This window comes from Neltuma alba, unplaced genomic scaffold (genome assembly GCF_004799145.2).
Source record: "Neltuma alba isolate B1F8T4 unplaced genomic scaffold, ASM479914v2 tig00012009_pilon, whole genome shotgun sequence".
Classification (NCBI taxonomy): domain Eukaryota; kingdom Viridiplantae; phylum Streptophyta; class Magnoliopsida; order Fabales; family Fabaceae; genus Neltuma; species Neltuma alba.
In genome coordinates, this window is record NW_021636580.1 from 846,339 (window position 1) to 863,519 (window position 17,181).

The 17,181-nt window shown below is 39.3% G+C and overlaps 1 protein-coding gene and 1 non-coding gene across 2 annotated transcripts; both read right to left on the minus strand.

The window, feature by feature from the left end:
• Positions 1 to 6,486: 6,486 nt before the first annotated feature.
• LOC114721069 (uncharacterized) lies at positions 6,487 to 9,867 on the minus strand. The gene has a single exon (XM_028906878.1). It carries the CDS (start codon positions 9,264 to 9,266, stop codon positions 6,927 to 6,929), a length of 2,340 nt encoding a protein of 779 aa, XP_028762711.1. The 5' UTR covers positions 9,267 to 9,867; the 3' UTR covers positions 6,487 to 6,926.
• Positions 9,868 to 15,508: 5,641 nt separating this feature from the next.
• TRNAK-CUU (transfer RNA lysine (anticodon CUU)) lies at positions 15,509 to 15,581 on the minus strand. The gene has a single exon. It is a non-coding gene; the product is annotated as a tRNA-Lys (tRNA).
• Positions 15,582 to 17,181: the final 1,600 nt, after the last annotated feature.

Genomic DNA, 17,181 nt, shown 5'->3' on the forward strand with positions numbered 1-17,181 from the left:
TAGTAATGTGTCGTCTACTACCTAGAGCTGGGCTAAAATTAAATATTGATCGTGTTTTTGGATCGAAAAAACAACCGAAAGCATGGGCCCAATGTGTCCCTTTGGGTAAAACAAGCCCAACTTCTCCTGTTACGCAGTCTAAGGAGCATTGGGCCCAGTCCATACACAATTGGGGCCCAAAACATATGAATGTAAATGCAACCACATTTGGAGTGCCACAGCCTAAGCCGGACCTTTTGAGCCACTTTAATATTTAGGGAGGATGATGTAAAATAAGAACCTTCAAATTATAAGCTTAAAAATTTTATTTATATGCAGGTCTTCATTTTATATTAATTTTTCTTACAGAGTACTTAATTGTTATTACGATAGTGTCCCTGCATATGGAAGGGAAGAGTGTTCCGACATGACGACACGCGTCTTAGTCTCTCTTATTTTTTCTCCATCTTCTCCTCTTTTTCCCTACACAGATAAACAAACCAAAGAAAGAGATTCCTTTCTTCTTGGCCACACATCCTTATACATTTCGCTGTCACCCTTAAAACGACATGTGTTTCGCATGCTTTCAAGTTCTTTCTTTCTTTTGGAATTCTTTGCCAACAATGGTCCGGGTATGAAGAGGGTCAATTTTCTCTGCCAAAAATGTATTGGAAGCATCCGCTTAGTGCGAGGGAAGAGTATTCAAGTCGACGAGAGATAAAAAAAGAAACGAAATTTGATGTTTAATGTTTGTCTTTTTATTTTGCATGGAAGACATTTTTTCATATAAAAATTGAAGACAAATTTTACTGTTTCATTTCTTTGCATGCTGCGTATACTGACTGAACAGTCTCTTCGCTTTTGGTACATGCAAGACTGTCTACCTGTTGTCGCTGTTGTGATTCAATATTAAGCTTCACTTCATATTTACCAATATCAGTGTATCCCCGAACACTCACATCTTTTATTTGCCCCAACAACACCTTGCCTCTTTTGTTTTTTCTGGGTAAAAGCATCTGGACTCTTGATGAAATCTTATGCAATTATGTGTATATATTCCTCCCCTTTAATTGTTCACCCTTGTTTGAGGAGTAAAGACATTTGTTTCCTACACTTTTTTTGTTTCTTTTTTAGACGGAGACAAGATTGCAAAAATGACAAATAAAATATAAAGTTACTTCCTATAATGCGCTATTCTGTGTATTGTAATGATAGCTCACGAGGACTATTATTACTGATGATAGCTATCTAACAAACTTATTACTAATAACACACACACACACAGCTGAATCATCAACCAGACATCCATATACTCGGCTTATTATGGGAATCACCATTATATTGCTCTCCACGTGCTCCAGAACTATGATCCGGAGACACCTACTGGGGTCCCCCCCTTTTTTTAAATAATCTTTTTAGCTCTGGCTTCATTACAACGGACAAACCACCAGATATAACGCTAACTCTTCCATGGATCTTGTTTGAACAACCTCTGTTCATTCACAAGTGTTCTCTAGAATCAGGACTGGTGTTTTCCGTCACAACGTAGGAAAAGGGCCAAAAACCAAAGGAGGAAAGAAAGAACGTTAGTACGCATAGCTTCAAGTGCGTCAGCGCGACGCCGTTTAGCTCACCTCACCTCATCCAACAGATTGACCGGTAGCAAGTTTTGTCCGTTCAAACGATGTCGTTTAAGGACGGCAATGACGTGATGTGATATTGTGATGTGCCTGAAATCCTGATTCTCTGTGACGACAAATTTGTTGTTGGCATTTCATGGTTGGCTCGTACGCAGAACGTTTCCATCCATGCGTGGTTAGCCCAGAATCATATTTGCCTCTCATTCTTCAATTTGACGATTACATGTACGAATGCCATCCCATCTGAATCGCCTGGCAACACCAGAATTTGGTCCTTTCATTAAACATCGTGTATTCTCCCGCACCTTATCACATCCCCCGTCTCCGTCTCAACGGAACTGGACCGGATCATTTGTGATTGAAGGGAAGTGGGGCCCTTTCTTCAGACGAAAAGGTCAAAGTTGTTGACCAAGAGGTCATTTGGGTTGATGTAACTGGCTGGGGCAATCGAGATGGGCCCCACGCTGGGGGTCCTACACTCCTACTTGTACCGGCATACCGAGAATGATCTTAAGGCTCAATTACTCGTTCGCCTAGTTGTAGTCCTCGTGCGTCTGAAATCACGTACACCAACGTCTCGTGGCCCCATCATACGGTCATGATACTCAGCCGTCATGATTGTGACACGTGCCTCCCTAGCTGTACCCCATAGTCCTCTGCCCACAACGCTCCTGCCCTAAAGAGCAACCACCATTATTATTACTTTACGTGCAACGAATTAAAACATCAATTATTACACACCCCCGTATATTAACATAAATCAACCCACTATGGCATTGTGCCATGCACTATACATACTTCCGCTGATTTTTTAATGATAGAGGAAATAAGAAGAACAATAATAAGTTGTGCCCCTGTATTTTAATTAGCTACAATTAATAAATCTATGTGGCCATATTAATAGTTGGGCAAATGATAAGTAGTCTGTCTTGGTTATAATTAACATTTTTGCCACTACACCCACCTGAATGAATTAAGTATTTAGGTGCACGGAGTGTTCATTCACATTGATACCCCCAAAGATGAAAGACTTTCCTAGAGGCTCAGAATGGAACACGTGCATATACCGTAATATCATAATGGAGGAGGAAGACGAGTCACGTGACTTTATTTGGGGAAAAAAATAACAAAACATATCGTATTAAAGAATTGGATCGTACATGGATGAATAAGGAACAATGGAAGGAGGTATGATAAAGAAAAGCGAGTTGGTGAAAAAAATATGGAAAGAGGGAGGACTTTTTGGCTCCATCTTTGAGAAGGAAATGAATTTCATAATTACTAGCGGACCATGGGAAACAACGGTGGAAATCAACTCAAAGTAGTTCTTTGCACCGTATCTCTCTTTTGAAAACGCGAGCGTCTTTTAATTGAATAATAGTAGTAACGTACCCAGTTTTTTGAAAACACAAAGCAACGTACCTATTCAAACTCTGGTGGTCCATTACGTACTGGCTACTCAAGACACAGGACGTATTTCCGATTCGAACGTCTCGCCCTTTGAATTCCATGAGGACATATTTTTTGACTTCTCGTCACTTCACATAAATTAATATATACTTGTTTATTGTTGACAGAAGGAAACTATATCACCGGAATAAAGTTATAAAGATCTGCAAAATATAATCCTCATCCTCGGGAACTTTCAATTCAAAGTTGACACAAACACATTCTTGACGTCGAGAATCAAGCAGCCACTTATTAACCTTTACCAACTTAAAAAAATGGAAAGAAGGTTAAATTTGGGCGAGAATAACAAAACATGAAGGGGATTAATAATGACGGGGAAGATTAAATGGGAAGGAGGAGGGTAGGGCAGGATGGAGCACAAGTCACAAGAGCATTTTTCTGCTTTCTGTGGGAGCATCGATGCCTGAATGGTGTGGTGGTAGAAAAGGACACGTCCACGAGAAAAAGGCAAACAAATAAATATTGAGTAGTAAAACCAATAATAATGAACAAAGGCGCAGGGAAAAAAGATAAGAAAGGTGACACAATCAGGGCATTGGAACAGGAGAAGATTCTCGTATAAAGCCTGTGTCGTCCTATACTAATCATTACATATCCTTTGCTTTACCACTAGCAAGCTCGCCCCAGAATTGTAGAGAGGTGCGTTGCAATTGCATACCATACAAGCTAAGCCATATAAAGAGCTTAAACTAAACTTCTGGAGAGAGATAGAGAGAGAGAGAGAGAGAGAGCTTTTAGTTGGTGAGCAGTCAGCTTTGGTGAGGCTTGCCGACAATGATTTGTGTCTGCTGGCCACTTAGCGAGTAATTACACGATACACTCGACCCACGGGAGCGGGGTAATAGTAATACTACTATTTCTTCATTCACTCTCTACTTTTTTTCTAGATTTCTACTCAGTCACTTCATTTACCGAAAGGTGAACACTTAAAAAAAAGACCCACTTCATTCATTTTTCACCTTTTTACTGTTGGCAGTGGTGGGTGTGGGAATGTGAAACCCATCCACCTTCACAAAAGAGAGATTCGTATTTCAAAAACATGAATGCTAAGTGATAATGATGATGATGACATTGTTTGTATCCCAGTCTGCTACAGTTTACAGTGGACAAGAATAATATATGCACCATAGAGTTACCTTCCTTTCGGTTTATCAGACTCCTCACAACAACAACTGTATTCCTGTGTTGTTATGTGCTCCTGATAATTTTCAGTGAACATTCAAAATAAATAGCACAAGACTTGTATCACTATTAATATAAACTTCTCAGTTAAAAACAACTGGATATTTCTTTCGAGCGGGTCGCTGTCCAAGACATCACTGCCGAGTTAACAATCCCATCAACCAGCTGAAATCTAAACCACTGTCCGGCTCCTGCTTTGAGTTACAAAATCGAGGTAATGAAATGTGATTGAAAAATAAAATAAAATCGGTTTTATGTTCATTGTTTTTTTTATTTTTTTAAAGAGTGTTTAGATAGAAATCAAACTATAATTTCAAAAATAATTTTACGGTATATGAAATAAATATTTGGAAGAATTTATCTCAATACCGATCCTACTTCTAATTTTTAATGCTTGCTGCCAAATGATATCTAAAGCATTGTCCAGTCCTGCTTTGATTTACAAAATTGAGGTAATGAAATGTGATTGAAAAATAAAATAAAATCAATTTTACGCTCATTGTTTTCTTTATTCTCTTTATTATATGTTCGAATAACTTCAAACAAGGCGCGCGAGCAAATGATGGCACTGCAATCACAGTAATTAGAATATTAAAAATGGTTTAGGTGAGCTAATTGTACGAAGAGAGCAGTGTAAATAGGATATGTGCAGGGCTGAACTTCGCCGTTAAAGTCGCAACGGCATGACTCGAATGGGAAACTGTTAGATAGTGACAACGAACAATAAAACAACGGTGTTGTTGGTAGAGTTTGTTGTAATTTCACTTTCCAACAGCTTTCCGTAGCAAAAGCATGTGTGACATGAAATAAAATAACAAGAGAATCAGTCAGATAAGAATAGAAACACATAAGGAGGATCATGCAGCAGTAGGTTGAGGCTAATACTTTTCATTACTAATTCAACAACTTCAGCAAAAGAGCTTTAACGGAGATCTCGATTTTAAGTCGGCATAAATGCAGAATGATAATATTTGAACACGACTCAAATCAAATAACCATAAAAAAAATTAAAAAGGATAGCATAGAATAAGGACAGGAGCATCTTGTGTGGTGCTTCATGCCGACAGTATTGCTTTGCTTAGGGTTCTCAAAAGAAGACCTTTGTGGCAATCATGGGAAGCATCATCTCTAAAGCCTCTGCTTCAGCAATACTAAGCTTTGGAATGTTTAAAAGAGAAGTTACCTAAAGCTGATTTGATTGAATCCAACTTAATCCTCATCTCATCTTCATCCCAATCCTCTCATCAGAAAATGACTCTAGCTTTTGGTTCCAACTTCCATGGTGGGGTTCCAAAATCTATTCAGATCGAGCCTGCCCCAGTGCCACCATTCATATTTCATCTCATGTTTTGAGGTCCGTTTTTCACTCCTGTACTATTTTCCAACTCATTCCATTTACCGCCAAGACATCTCTCTGCCAAATATTCCTTTTTCCGAGATACTAACTCCTCCTTGCAGATGGTCCACCAAGTCCTACTAACAACCAACCATTTTATGGCTCACTCACCAGTTCAACCATATCTTTGTCTACTCCTGCCACCTAGAACATTTAAGTTGTAAAATAGTACTAATAATTCATGCCCTCTATTCTCATGAAAGTCAAGTCCTGCGCTTGTACGGCACCATGTGAAGTTATCATTATCATTGTTACTATTATTACTTTTGTTAGCTGACTATCCCAAGATTGATGACGAGACTTTTGGCAGCGGAAAGTGAACTGAGCCCCATCATCCACGACAACGTTAGCTAACAGAGACTTTAATCCTGCGACCTGCGGGCCTTGTTCTGCTGACGCACCATCTAAAGCCGAGCTGATCTCTCCGCCCCTCCTTGAAAATAGGCCTATTCATGGACGACATTGACTTTATAGGCAGAAAGTTGAATATATTTGGAGCTGAAATACTCAATCTCAATCGATGTGCGCGGAGGATTGTTTGAAAGCGTAGCATCTTCCCAGGTTTTACAGGGTCGCTGCCTTTCGAGTTTCAACATTCTCGAACGACGTTTAAAGACACGCAGACATCCACACCTCATCTCAGTAAGACAGTTTCCCTAGACAAAGCCTACCTTGCATTACATGGATTCCCTTGTTTTTTCGCCCGGCAAACCATTACAAAGGATTCTCTGCAGCTTTAGCGGAAGGTGTGAAAAGCTTAAAATGGAATTAATGTCCATGCACAATTACATGAATTCACAACAACTGCTAGTTTCGACAAGAGGTGAGAAAGTGAGTGGGGATCGGATCTTAAAACCAAAGGAGAATTCATAAAAACCTTCCCCTTTACAAATACACTATTATTTATGTCAGGAATAAAAATTTCTACGACATGCTTCCAGTTATGTGCCCCAGTTCATGCTCCTTTTTCTAGCCTTACAAACAAGACGAGATATTCTTTCCCCGCGTATTTAACAACTTCAAAACCATGCAAGGGCCAAAGAAGGAAGTAGCAATACAGAAAATCTTTTCCCCCACAGATGTGTCCCCTTGCTGCCCCAAAAATCCTCAGACTAAATGAACAAAATACAAACAGAGGGAGTGGTTGAAAGAAGACCAAAGACAAGGAGGAGGAAGGAGAAGAAGGCGGGTGGTAAAAGAATTTAATAAATTCTAAAAATGAAATATCCTAACTGATAAACCAATTTTAAAAAAAAATGCTAGGCTGAGGATGTATCAACAAGGACCTGGTTGAGCACATCATCCTCCCCGTTTGCCAAGGTAAACAGCTCTGCATCCTTATCTTCATCACTAGAGAAATCGCGTCTCTCCATTTTGGAATGAGCTGCAATAAATATCAATTTCTGAGCTTTGTCCAGTGCGGTCCTGGAGTGTCCACGAGCACACACCCATCTCAATAAGGACACGTTGCATTTGAATCCGCACGAGGTTGCGTGAAGGAATATTAGCCTCACAGCAACTTTGCCTAAAGATTTGAACTCTGTAAGGTAAGTTTCCCACACAAGCCGGCTGCTTTGTGGGTTGGCAATTCTCATCTTCCCAGTCACAGGATCCCTCTCCTTCATCTGTACAGCTTGGGCATAAAGAGGATCAAGCCCTTCTGTTCTCCATTTCATAAGCTCCATTAGAGCAATATGGGCTTCGTCCTTCGAAACAAGCCTGGTTATGAGCCTGTCAACATCTTTCTCTTGCTCCGGCGTCAAGCACTTAAACGGAGGAAGGTACTTGCCGCTAGTGTCCCTTACCAAGTAAAGTGGGTCAAGAATATAAGCAGCAGCCCAAGCAGGGTGGTAGTTCTTCTTAAATCGCCTTTCAACCACTTTCTCCACTGATTCTTCTTCAATATGGAATTTGGAGCACCATTCCTTCACCTTTGCTTTCAATTCGTCCCACAGAGGAAGGCATTGACCCACAAGCGGTCTTTCTGTCTCGATCTCCAGAGCCATGTCCTTCACCAGTTTAACCAATGATTGAACTGCCTCCAATTCATTCCAAAAACCCACATCGCGGATCATATCTCCCACTTCTCTCGCTGTTGGGTCTTCAATGCATACCATTTTGAATGATTCATCTAACAGAATTAACTGAAAAGCACGAGCCGAACTCAGTATGTCTTCTATCATCGTGTGAACAGGCGCAAAGTTAAAATTTTGGGCATCTCGCGACGGCACTCGGATTAACCAGGTGTGGCCGTACTCTTGCGACTGGTACTTTTGGAAACTATTCCGAACCTGAGACTTGTAATTGACAAAATTTGCGAGCTTGAGACAATTCTCGGTGACGGTGCTGAACAACTGAAGTTCCTTGCCGAAGTCCTTGATTAAACTATTGAAGCCTTGAAACTGACAAGAAAGATTTACCATCCAATGATTCTGAATCTCCAAGTTTTTCAAAGCCTTGGCCTTAAACTTGTCCGCAACTATCCCTACACACTGTTGCACAACATTCCCGCAAATGCCAGTGATTGTCTCCCACAGCACCTCCTCTGCATACTTAGAAGGAGCAGAATCGGTCACAAACACCGCCCTTCGGTACAAACTGGTCCCATTGGGGAGATTCACGCTCAAATTCACCAAATTCTCATCACTGTAAACCCCATATTTCTTGGGTTTCCACCCATCAGATGCAATTTGAAAGAACAGGGCATCTCTGATTCGCGCTTCCAATTCTACCTTGGCTTCCTCAAATTTGGCGTCCAATCTCGCTCCTGTCAATTCTCTGCGAGAAATAGCTGGCAAACCCACCTGGTTAAGGAAAGCTCTGAACTTTGGGTGCTCCAAACTCGAAAAAGACACCGACCCACAAGACTCATACACCCAGTCAGCGAGGTAATCGAGCGCACTATCAATCTGGGTCTTGCTAAGAATAGGACCAGGTGACGTTTTAGGACTCTTGAGCTTCTTCACACTGTCTTCCAACATAGCCAGAGCTCCCAAATCCTCCTTCCCTCCAGATAACATCAAATGCGGTTGTTGTGGCAACAAACCCGCTGCACCACCTGTCACTACAGGACTAGGTGATGCTGACGACGTCGTGTACGTGAGCTCCCCGCAGAATCGCAACGGATCCACCATGGCAAGCTGCGGAGCTGGGTAAGACGAAGCGGGCCCACCACCAGACGCTCTACCAGCAGAAGAAGAAGAGGAAGTTCTCTTGCGGTGATTGTGGTGAGCGGAAGAAGACGGCGGCGACGACACAATTGCAGCCGTAGGTGAAACAGAGGAAATGGGCACAGGTGCAGAACTGAAATTGGGACAAGTTCCACGCTTTAGATGCTCAGAAGCAGTGCGAGAAGGATTCGAGGCGGAAAATACGGCGTCGCACAGAGAGCACCTGAGCTTCACTGCCTTAGGAAGTCCAGTGTCAGTGTTGTGAACCAACATGGGCTCCAGGTGTGCCCAATACCAAGCCCCTTTACCTTTAATGGCTTTGTTTCGAACCATAACCAGCCCTTCATAGCGCTTGTGCACAGCTTTTGCTGCAAGCTCGTCGGCCGAAGCTGTGTCGACAGGCGGTGTTTCAGTGTTAGTGGTCGTCATTGCTGTAAGCACCCAAACGGATGAAAAATCTGATTTCAGCTAGGGACGGTTTGATTACATATTCACCGTCCTCGTCATCGTTGTCGCTCTGGGATTCAAGAGTCCTGATGAAACGGCATCGTGTTCGGTGCATTTAGACGGAGAAAACCGGTGATGGTGGTCGGGATTTGTATTCCCGGTGGCATGCCATACCACGACAAAGACCAGTGATCGGACAAGAGTAGTAAGTAACTAGGACGAGGAGGCTTAATTTCGTCTCTATGATGTGCTCATTACTGATAAAAAAAAATTCTAAAAAAAAAAACTGCGATAAAAAGGATTCGGGGACAAAGAAGAATGGGGCAGCGAGAATTGAGATTGAGAAATAATAATGGCAAGGCAAAGGGGGAGAGACTAGGAGAGAACTCGGGAGACACTGTTGACGATCCTCAGAGGAAGTGAACGCGCTTTCACGCGGAGATTATCTGCGCGTGGGGGACATTGTCGGGGATGTTGATGGTAACTGGGACAACGAGCCAACGAGGTAAGACTGGAGCCGGAGTCCCACGTACGAAACCAAGGAGCCGATCATGGTCGTCAGTTTGCATCTATTGGGAGGTGGAAAACACGCGCTCCCAGTGTGGGGCTTAGTTTTGGCGTCCGCTCCGCCCTCCGGAACTTTTTTTAAAAAACAATATTTTGTTTATTTAAACTTTGAAGGTTAATATGTTAATTTTCTTTTTAAGGGTCTAATTGTGGGGGGCTTGCCATGGGTGGGGGAGGCTTGATTTGTCCGTTTCTTTCTTTTTTCTCCTTCACTTTTGGTTTTGTTTATTTACATTGTAAATGAATTAAATAAATAATTATGGGAAGTGGGGCGGAGGGCAAGGGCCTTTCCTTTTGTGATTTGTTGCATCATGTGATGAATTGAATGTGCGGACACTAAAGGGCAGCCTAGGAATTTGATGAATTCTAAATCAGTTCCTATGTTCAGTCCCAAAAAAAAAAAACAGTTCCTATGACTATAGAACAGAGTTGACTGTGACACGGGCCCTATTTTTTTCATATTAAAAAATTAGTTTATTTATTTATAATAAATGGGTATCTGGTTTTTTAGGAATGCCATCATGGGCATCAGAATTTTATTGATAAAAGCCTCCTTTTAGCATATGTAATTAATATGGGTATCTTGAAAAAGTATTATAAACTAACGAGATAATATGAATTAAGATTTTGGATTTAATATCAAAGTAAATATCTCAATTAGCTTCAATATTTTAAGAATTAAGAATTGAATATCTCAAGATTAGACCAAATTCACTGTAACTGTGATGCATTAGTTATTGAAAAATGTCAAACCTAGAGTGAGCAAGAGGCACGCAGGTTGGTAAGAGCTGGGCACAAGCATGCAACCATGCATGCATGGAAGGTGTGCGGAGGGAAAGCTCCGAACAAAAGCGGATCGAGTTTTACTAAAAGAGGTATACTTGTGACCTCCATGACCGCTCTTAATTCCAATATCCACAAGAAGCCTACCCACAAATTTCCAATCTCCAATACAGGTCCCCGCTATGTATTTGTGTTTACTCAGGGACCTCAAGCTCGTGAATTTGAAGTTTTGAAGCCCTAATAAGTAATATCGCAAGACTGTAAGAGCCCTCTGTATTTTTTTTCTTACTATATTATTAATTTGCAAAAATTCGAGACAGTGATCACCATGTATCATCAGGAGATTGCAGAAAACCATAACGGTAAGAAAAATAACAAGAGAGCATGCCACGAGGGGCACACGCTTTTATAATTGCAAATTTGAATCATGGTATTGAGTCGGTGTTCCTATCGTGATTACAATACGTTTTGCTATAATGACTCATAATGACCCCCTCCTCTTAATCATTTGTTGCCGTAAACATGTCAAAATTATTGGGGTTCCATCGCTCACAGCCCCATCTGTCGTCTTTTAGTATACATTCAAGAAATACAATAGAGATGGGAAGAAAAAGAAATGGATTCGAAATACATTGAGGCTTTTTTAGTTAAAAAATATGATATTTATATACTGTATTTTAGTTCAAAAGTTTAGGGGATTCCTGATCAAGTATTAAATGCCACAAAAATTATCTGGACATGACTCCTAAGAAGTTCAGTACAAGTCAGTTTTTAATACAGCAGATTGTTATAGGCAACGACATTTCAGGTATAATTAAATAATAATAGCTAAATTTTCATAATGAAAACAGGTTAAGGTAAGGTGGATGCACATGTAGCATAAACTGTTGTTTCCATTTTATTAATCCCAATTTTGCTGCAATGAATAATAATATTTTGTTAATAGGGAGCTTAGGAGCTGGGCGTTAATTGAAGTGGCAGATGGGTTTGCTCTGACGATACACTAAAACCCACCAAACTAAATAATACCTTAGTAGGCCTGCCCTTGTCCACCAACTGTTTAATTTACCCAAATCCATCACCATATCCAACAACTCTATGTTGCCCATTGTACTTACCCAGATGTTGGCCAAATCCGGAAGGACGAAATCCGTTTCGCTACTGCCAACTGCTCATATTTTAATAACTACCTTCACCAATTCTTCGTATTAGAAAGTAAATCTTATCTAAAAAATTGGAGGTATTAACAAGTTTAATTTTCTGTTAATTTAATTCCAACTCCTAAACTAACACTACCCCCCAGATTGTTTACACATTTAAGTTCACTTGATTCCTGTCGGATCTTGAGGCCCAACCTCTTATGAGTTTTTCTTTGTCCTGAACATATAATTGTAATTTGCCAAGGATTAAATATGGATGATTTTCATTCACTTACTTGCCCCAAGATCATCTGAAAGAAGATGTTTGAATATACGAGGATGGGGGTTGCTGTCTTCTTCTTTGATAATGCCAAGCACGTGCCTCTTTGACCTGTAATTTTCTAAGCTTTAAGCTTTTCCCCTTCTCACACACCATGATTCTTGCGTCACAAACGGTGCACTGAGTCAACCTTGTTACTTTTCAAATTCCCTGCAGATTGATTTACGGGATTGTCGCAGGTCACGTTTACGTTCGTTAAATTATGAATAGTTTCGAGTATGATATACTACCTCCTATCATACTTATAAAACCTTGTTTATAGTCTATAAATGAAGCATTATAATTATGACCGGAGGTAATATTAAACTATTAAAGATCATGAATTCCAACATTGTCACAAGTAAGTGATGTCATTAATATACGTAATCCATTGAAAATCATTTGAGTTTTGAATAGTAAACGATATATCTCGTCTATTTGTGCAAGGCATGAGAAATCATGACAGTAAGATATAAAATTTTTAGCAAACTATACTATTTATAAGTGATCAATAACCCTACCTTTGCTATTCTCTAAAACTCTACAATAATGTCAATAAAATTTGATCACTACCTCCGTCCTTTATTAGATTACAAGAGTTTGTTTGATTTTCAATTTGGTTCTAAATATAAGACCCAAATCCACTTTATCTATCATATTTTTTTTTAAAGCAGTCCTTATAATAGTTAATCATGTTTAAATGTTTTATTAAATAATAATTTTTAACTAATATACATGATTAGTACGGATATTTTGAAAATACAATATCTATTTATAACAAATAACTAACATAACTGATTTTTTTAATATTCTTAAATTAGTTAATTAGGTCGTATATTAAAGACTGGATGTAGTATTATGCTGGGTTATATCTGTTATGAAAGTAAAATAACTGAAACTGTTCGTTGTAGTACGTGCATGAAATGTTTTCTCTTAAGCCATACGAAGCATTAATGCTTTTAAGCCTCATTGTCTGTCTTTTTTTTATATAAAAAAATTGCTATGTGTATTTGTTTTGCATACATTCTCTTAATCTAAATAATCATTTGCAATTAATGCAATAACAATAAATTATTCCAGTGATGAATAATTACAAGAATAAAGACGATATGGAGATGCATGGTGAGCAACGATTAGTATTTGATGCCACAATTTTATTTTAAATTTCCGCCATTATTCACTTGTCAAGTTTCATCAATTACCCTATATCAGCTACACTGTGGTCCTTTTTGGCCCTGGTTCCCCTTTAGACCCAGCTATCCCAGTTTTTTACTTACCTCAGTTTTTAATTTTTTTCGTTTATTTTACTTCAACAACTTGCATTGAAGACGATGTGTAAAAGCAAGTTTTGAATATTAAAATGAATGATTTAATATCGATAATTTTCGATTCAGGGCTGTTCCCTGCATCTGACATTTACTATCTCATTTGCATGTTGGGCTAATCTAATGGCCATTATAATTATTTCATGGACGACTGAAGATTTTTTGTTTTTTCCTGTTTGTTTAGTTTAGCAGTTTAAAAAACCCTACTCTCTTCAAAGGGGAGGGGACCGGATTCCCCCCAGTTTTGTCACCATAGAATGCAGAACCCACAATCTTCTTAATGAGAGAAAGTACAAAGTGCCATTGAATAAAAAATTTATTGATAATTAAATCGAGGAGAAATGTAGGATTCATCTGGTCCAAATCTTGTAAGGCAAGATTTTGAAATCCAATAAAAAAATACGTATTCTTCTTTTTTTTTTGCCCCTTATAGGTCAAGGGTGGGGTGCCAGGAGGATGGTCCCTGATTTGTTAATACTAATAGTAAAAAAATGAATAATAATTTATAAACATGTTTAATATAAGTCAAGATAAAATTGATTTAACATGATAAATAATGATTGACAAGATGTTTATAAATTATTTTAATAAAAAAATACTTATAAATCATTTTAAATGAGTCTAAAGCTTGATAGAGAATAAGGGACGGAGTTTTCTTTAATTACCAAATAAATACTTTGAATGGAAAAGATTAAAATGAAGACTGTTTTTGTGTATTTTTCGTTATCGTAGTACTAGTACTACTATAGTCAACGTAGACTTCTTTGTATAGGCCCGTAATATCAGGTACTCAGTGCACCAATCAAGGAGCCAGAAGGATGTTGATTTAGCATCCACTATTAAGAGACAGCATCCTCTCCGCCAGTCCCCCACAACCCCCCCAAAACAAAAACATCAAATCAAAAAGGGGTGAGTTCGCACAGTGAAACACCGTGTACATGTATGTGTGCCCGATAGTTAAAAGCAAACCGGGTAATACATAATATCATTTTCGGTCCTAATTATAAAAATTCGTTTAAAGTTTTATAATCAGAATCAATGTTGAATCTCTGGTTTCAATCTTGTATACTTATGGTCTATTGAAGTTATCATTCGGTAAAGTGAATTTGTTATTTTCCGTAATCAACTTATCATTTGGCTGAGGGACATTTTATCATGATTTTCATATTTGCAAAAGTGAGATAGGGTTCTTATTTGCTATGTTTCAAATTAAGAGTCTCAAGTCGTAATTTTACATGCTGGGGGTTTTTATTTACAATTTTCCCAAATATAAATATACAATTTATTGTTAACAGTGATTTTATTAGTAACAAAGTAGTAAAAACAATAAAGAAAATGAGAAATCAAATTTAGAATTAAAGTTTCTAATAAAATATAAGTGATATGTAAAATATAAAGTTATATGTAAATCAGTGAAATGAATAAAAAAACTTTTTCTCATTAAAATTAAAATAAAATTATAAAAAAATTTTAAAAAATAAAACAAAGGCCTAGCGGGTTAGCTTGTGGGGAGCTGTGGATTGGTGGGTGCGGGCTGAAAATAACCGCATCAAAATAGTCTCTATTTTTTTTAACCCCACTCATTACTTTATGACCGGTTGGGCGAGTTAAGCCTACAGGTTCAACTCATAGTACCAAGCTCTACTAGAAGGGGATGGAAGGGTGTCCACGTGTACGGCAAGGAACGAGAACTGGCAATACCACTATGAGCCTTCTTTAAAAAGACACACTTTATGAAAGTGGCCCAGATACGTACATAAATGGAATGAAAGGAGATTAGCCGTCACAACTGGAGAGTTGAAGCGCACATCGTCGCCGGCCCCAGTCATGGCTCTCACCCTTTCCCTGTTCACGTCTCCTGTCCCGCCTGGGCCTTATATTTTGCACTATCCCCTTCACTAGGGGCTACGGCCTACCCCCCTATCTCCTCGTTTTATGGCTCGATGTCACCTTTAACCTATTACTCTAATCATAACATACTCCCCTCCCTCGTGTTGGGCCTCGTTTTGTTTCCCAACACAATAGGCCCACATGTTCCTCTCGTCATACTGTTTTAAAATAAATTAAATATTTTTCTCAAAAACATCAAGGCGCCCACCGTGGGGCTCGAACCCACGACCACAAGGTTAAGAGCCTTGCGCTCTACCGACTGAGCTAGACGGGCAGCTGCCGTGCCTCACCCTGCCCCTTGCGATACTATATAAGATATGCTCGACTTGCTAAAAAAGCAACGAGGATACTTGCCTTCTGTTCTCGCAAATAGATTCTCTTTTACGTCCCCAAAAGAAAATTGATGACAGAGATCGGACAGGTATACCTAGTCGCGTAAACATGAGAAATCATCACTCATACGTAAATAGTTTCTCACCAATAATAACTCCAACTCTGTAATTACGGAGAGAAGTTTGACTTAAAGCTCTCAACGCTGCAATATACGCCAGAGTCACCCCCCCCCCAATACAAAACAATTAACCAAAAGACTTCAGCTTCCCTCAGAACTTCGTGGGAAGCCGATGAGAACCGCCGGTGAGTCATCATGCCCCGCCACATCTCGTCCATATATGTGACAGACCGCATATCGATGGTTACTTGTTCACGGATGCCAGTCAATGGAGTCTAGTTTTATCATAACACCTAATCATTTTGGAGAAGCAGCCTCTCTTCGTATTTAAGAACTAACGACCCACAAAGTGAGACTCTGATCAAACACGAAGCAAACAAAAACAGAGACAAAGTAGTTCGAATTCTATTTCTTGACTACAGTACAAATTCCTCCCTATTACTCGCACGAGTCACAGGTTCTACCTGCCCCTTCTTTTTTTTTTTTTTTTTTTTTTGGATTGGACTCACTACCTGCCCCTTCTAGACACAGAGAAAACGCCGTTCTAATCTTAACCTCCTCAAGCTACTGAAGGCGTCTATTTTTCACTGGCACCTGTGTCCGCGCCAACTTAAAGATTCGAATAACACACCTAAGCTGCAGATGCCGCCCCATAATCAGTCAAACTTGTCATTTTGTTGTTGTACGACCCTCCATTCTGTTCAACGCGGTTTCTTCAAACTCCTCCTTCAACTAAAACAAACGGCCGCCAAAAATAGGGTTAAGGAAAAGAAAAAAGATAGTTGCTGCAGAATGTCGCTACTTTCAAGCATAAATAAATTATGTATTCAATCTTAGATTAAAGTATCTATGCATAATAATGTTACTGGGATGCATGCAACTAATTTTCTATTTTATTACTTGTGTAAAATGATCAAATTTCATTCAACTTCAGAGGGAAGAGGTTAAAATAAGGACAATAGACAAAAGCATCTCTATCACCCAGAAACATGGACAGAACATGATTAAAGAAATTAGCCACTATTTTTATAAGATGTAGATATATACCTTCTGAAGGATTTTCTTCTGATGTTCTATAACCCTTGTGACAACAAAAGTAATTATCTCAACATGATTGAACACCTTGAAAGAACTATGAAGTTATTTATATCGCCGAAGAATTCCAGATTCATGATCCAACCTTGTCAGTTCCATAGATGTAATCACAGTACGTGAAAACTGATGCGAAATTGCTTTGGCAATATCCTCCAACATAATGATGGTAATCGTGATACTCTGCGCCACGTAAAAACGGAATGTACTTTGTAATACTCCAGGGGAAGTCATACCTGACGAGAAAAACAATATCAAAAAGTCAGCACTGCAGAGGCCACCAAGAATAGAGACCCAGAGGTCATGTACTTTGTAAAACCCCAGCATATGA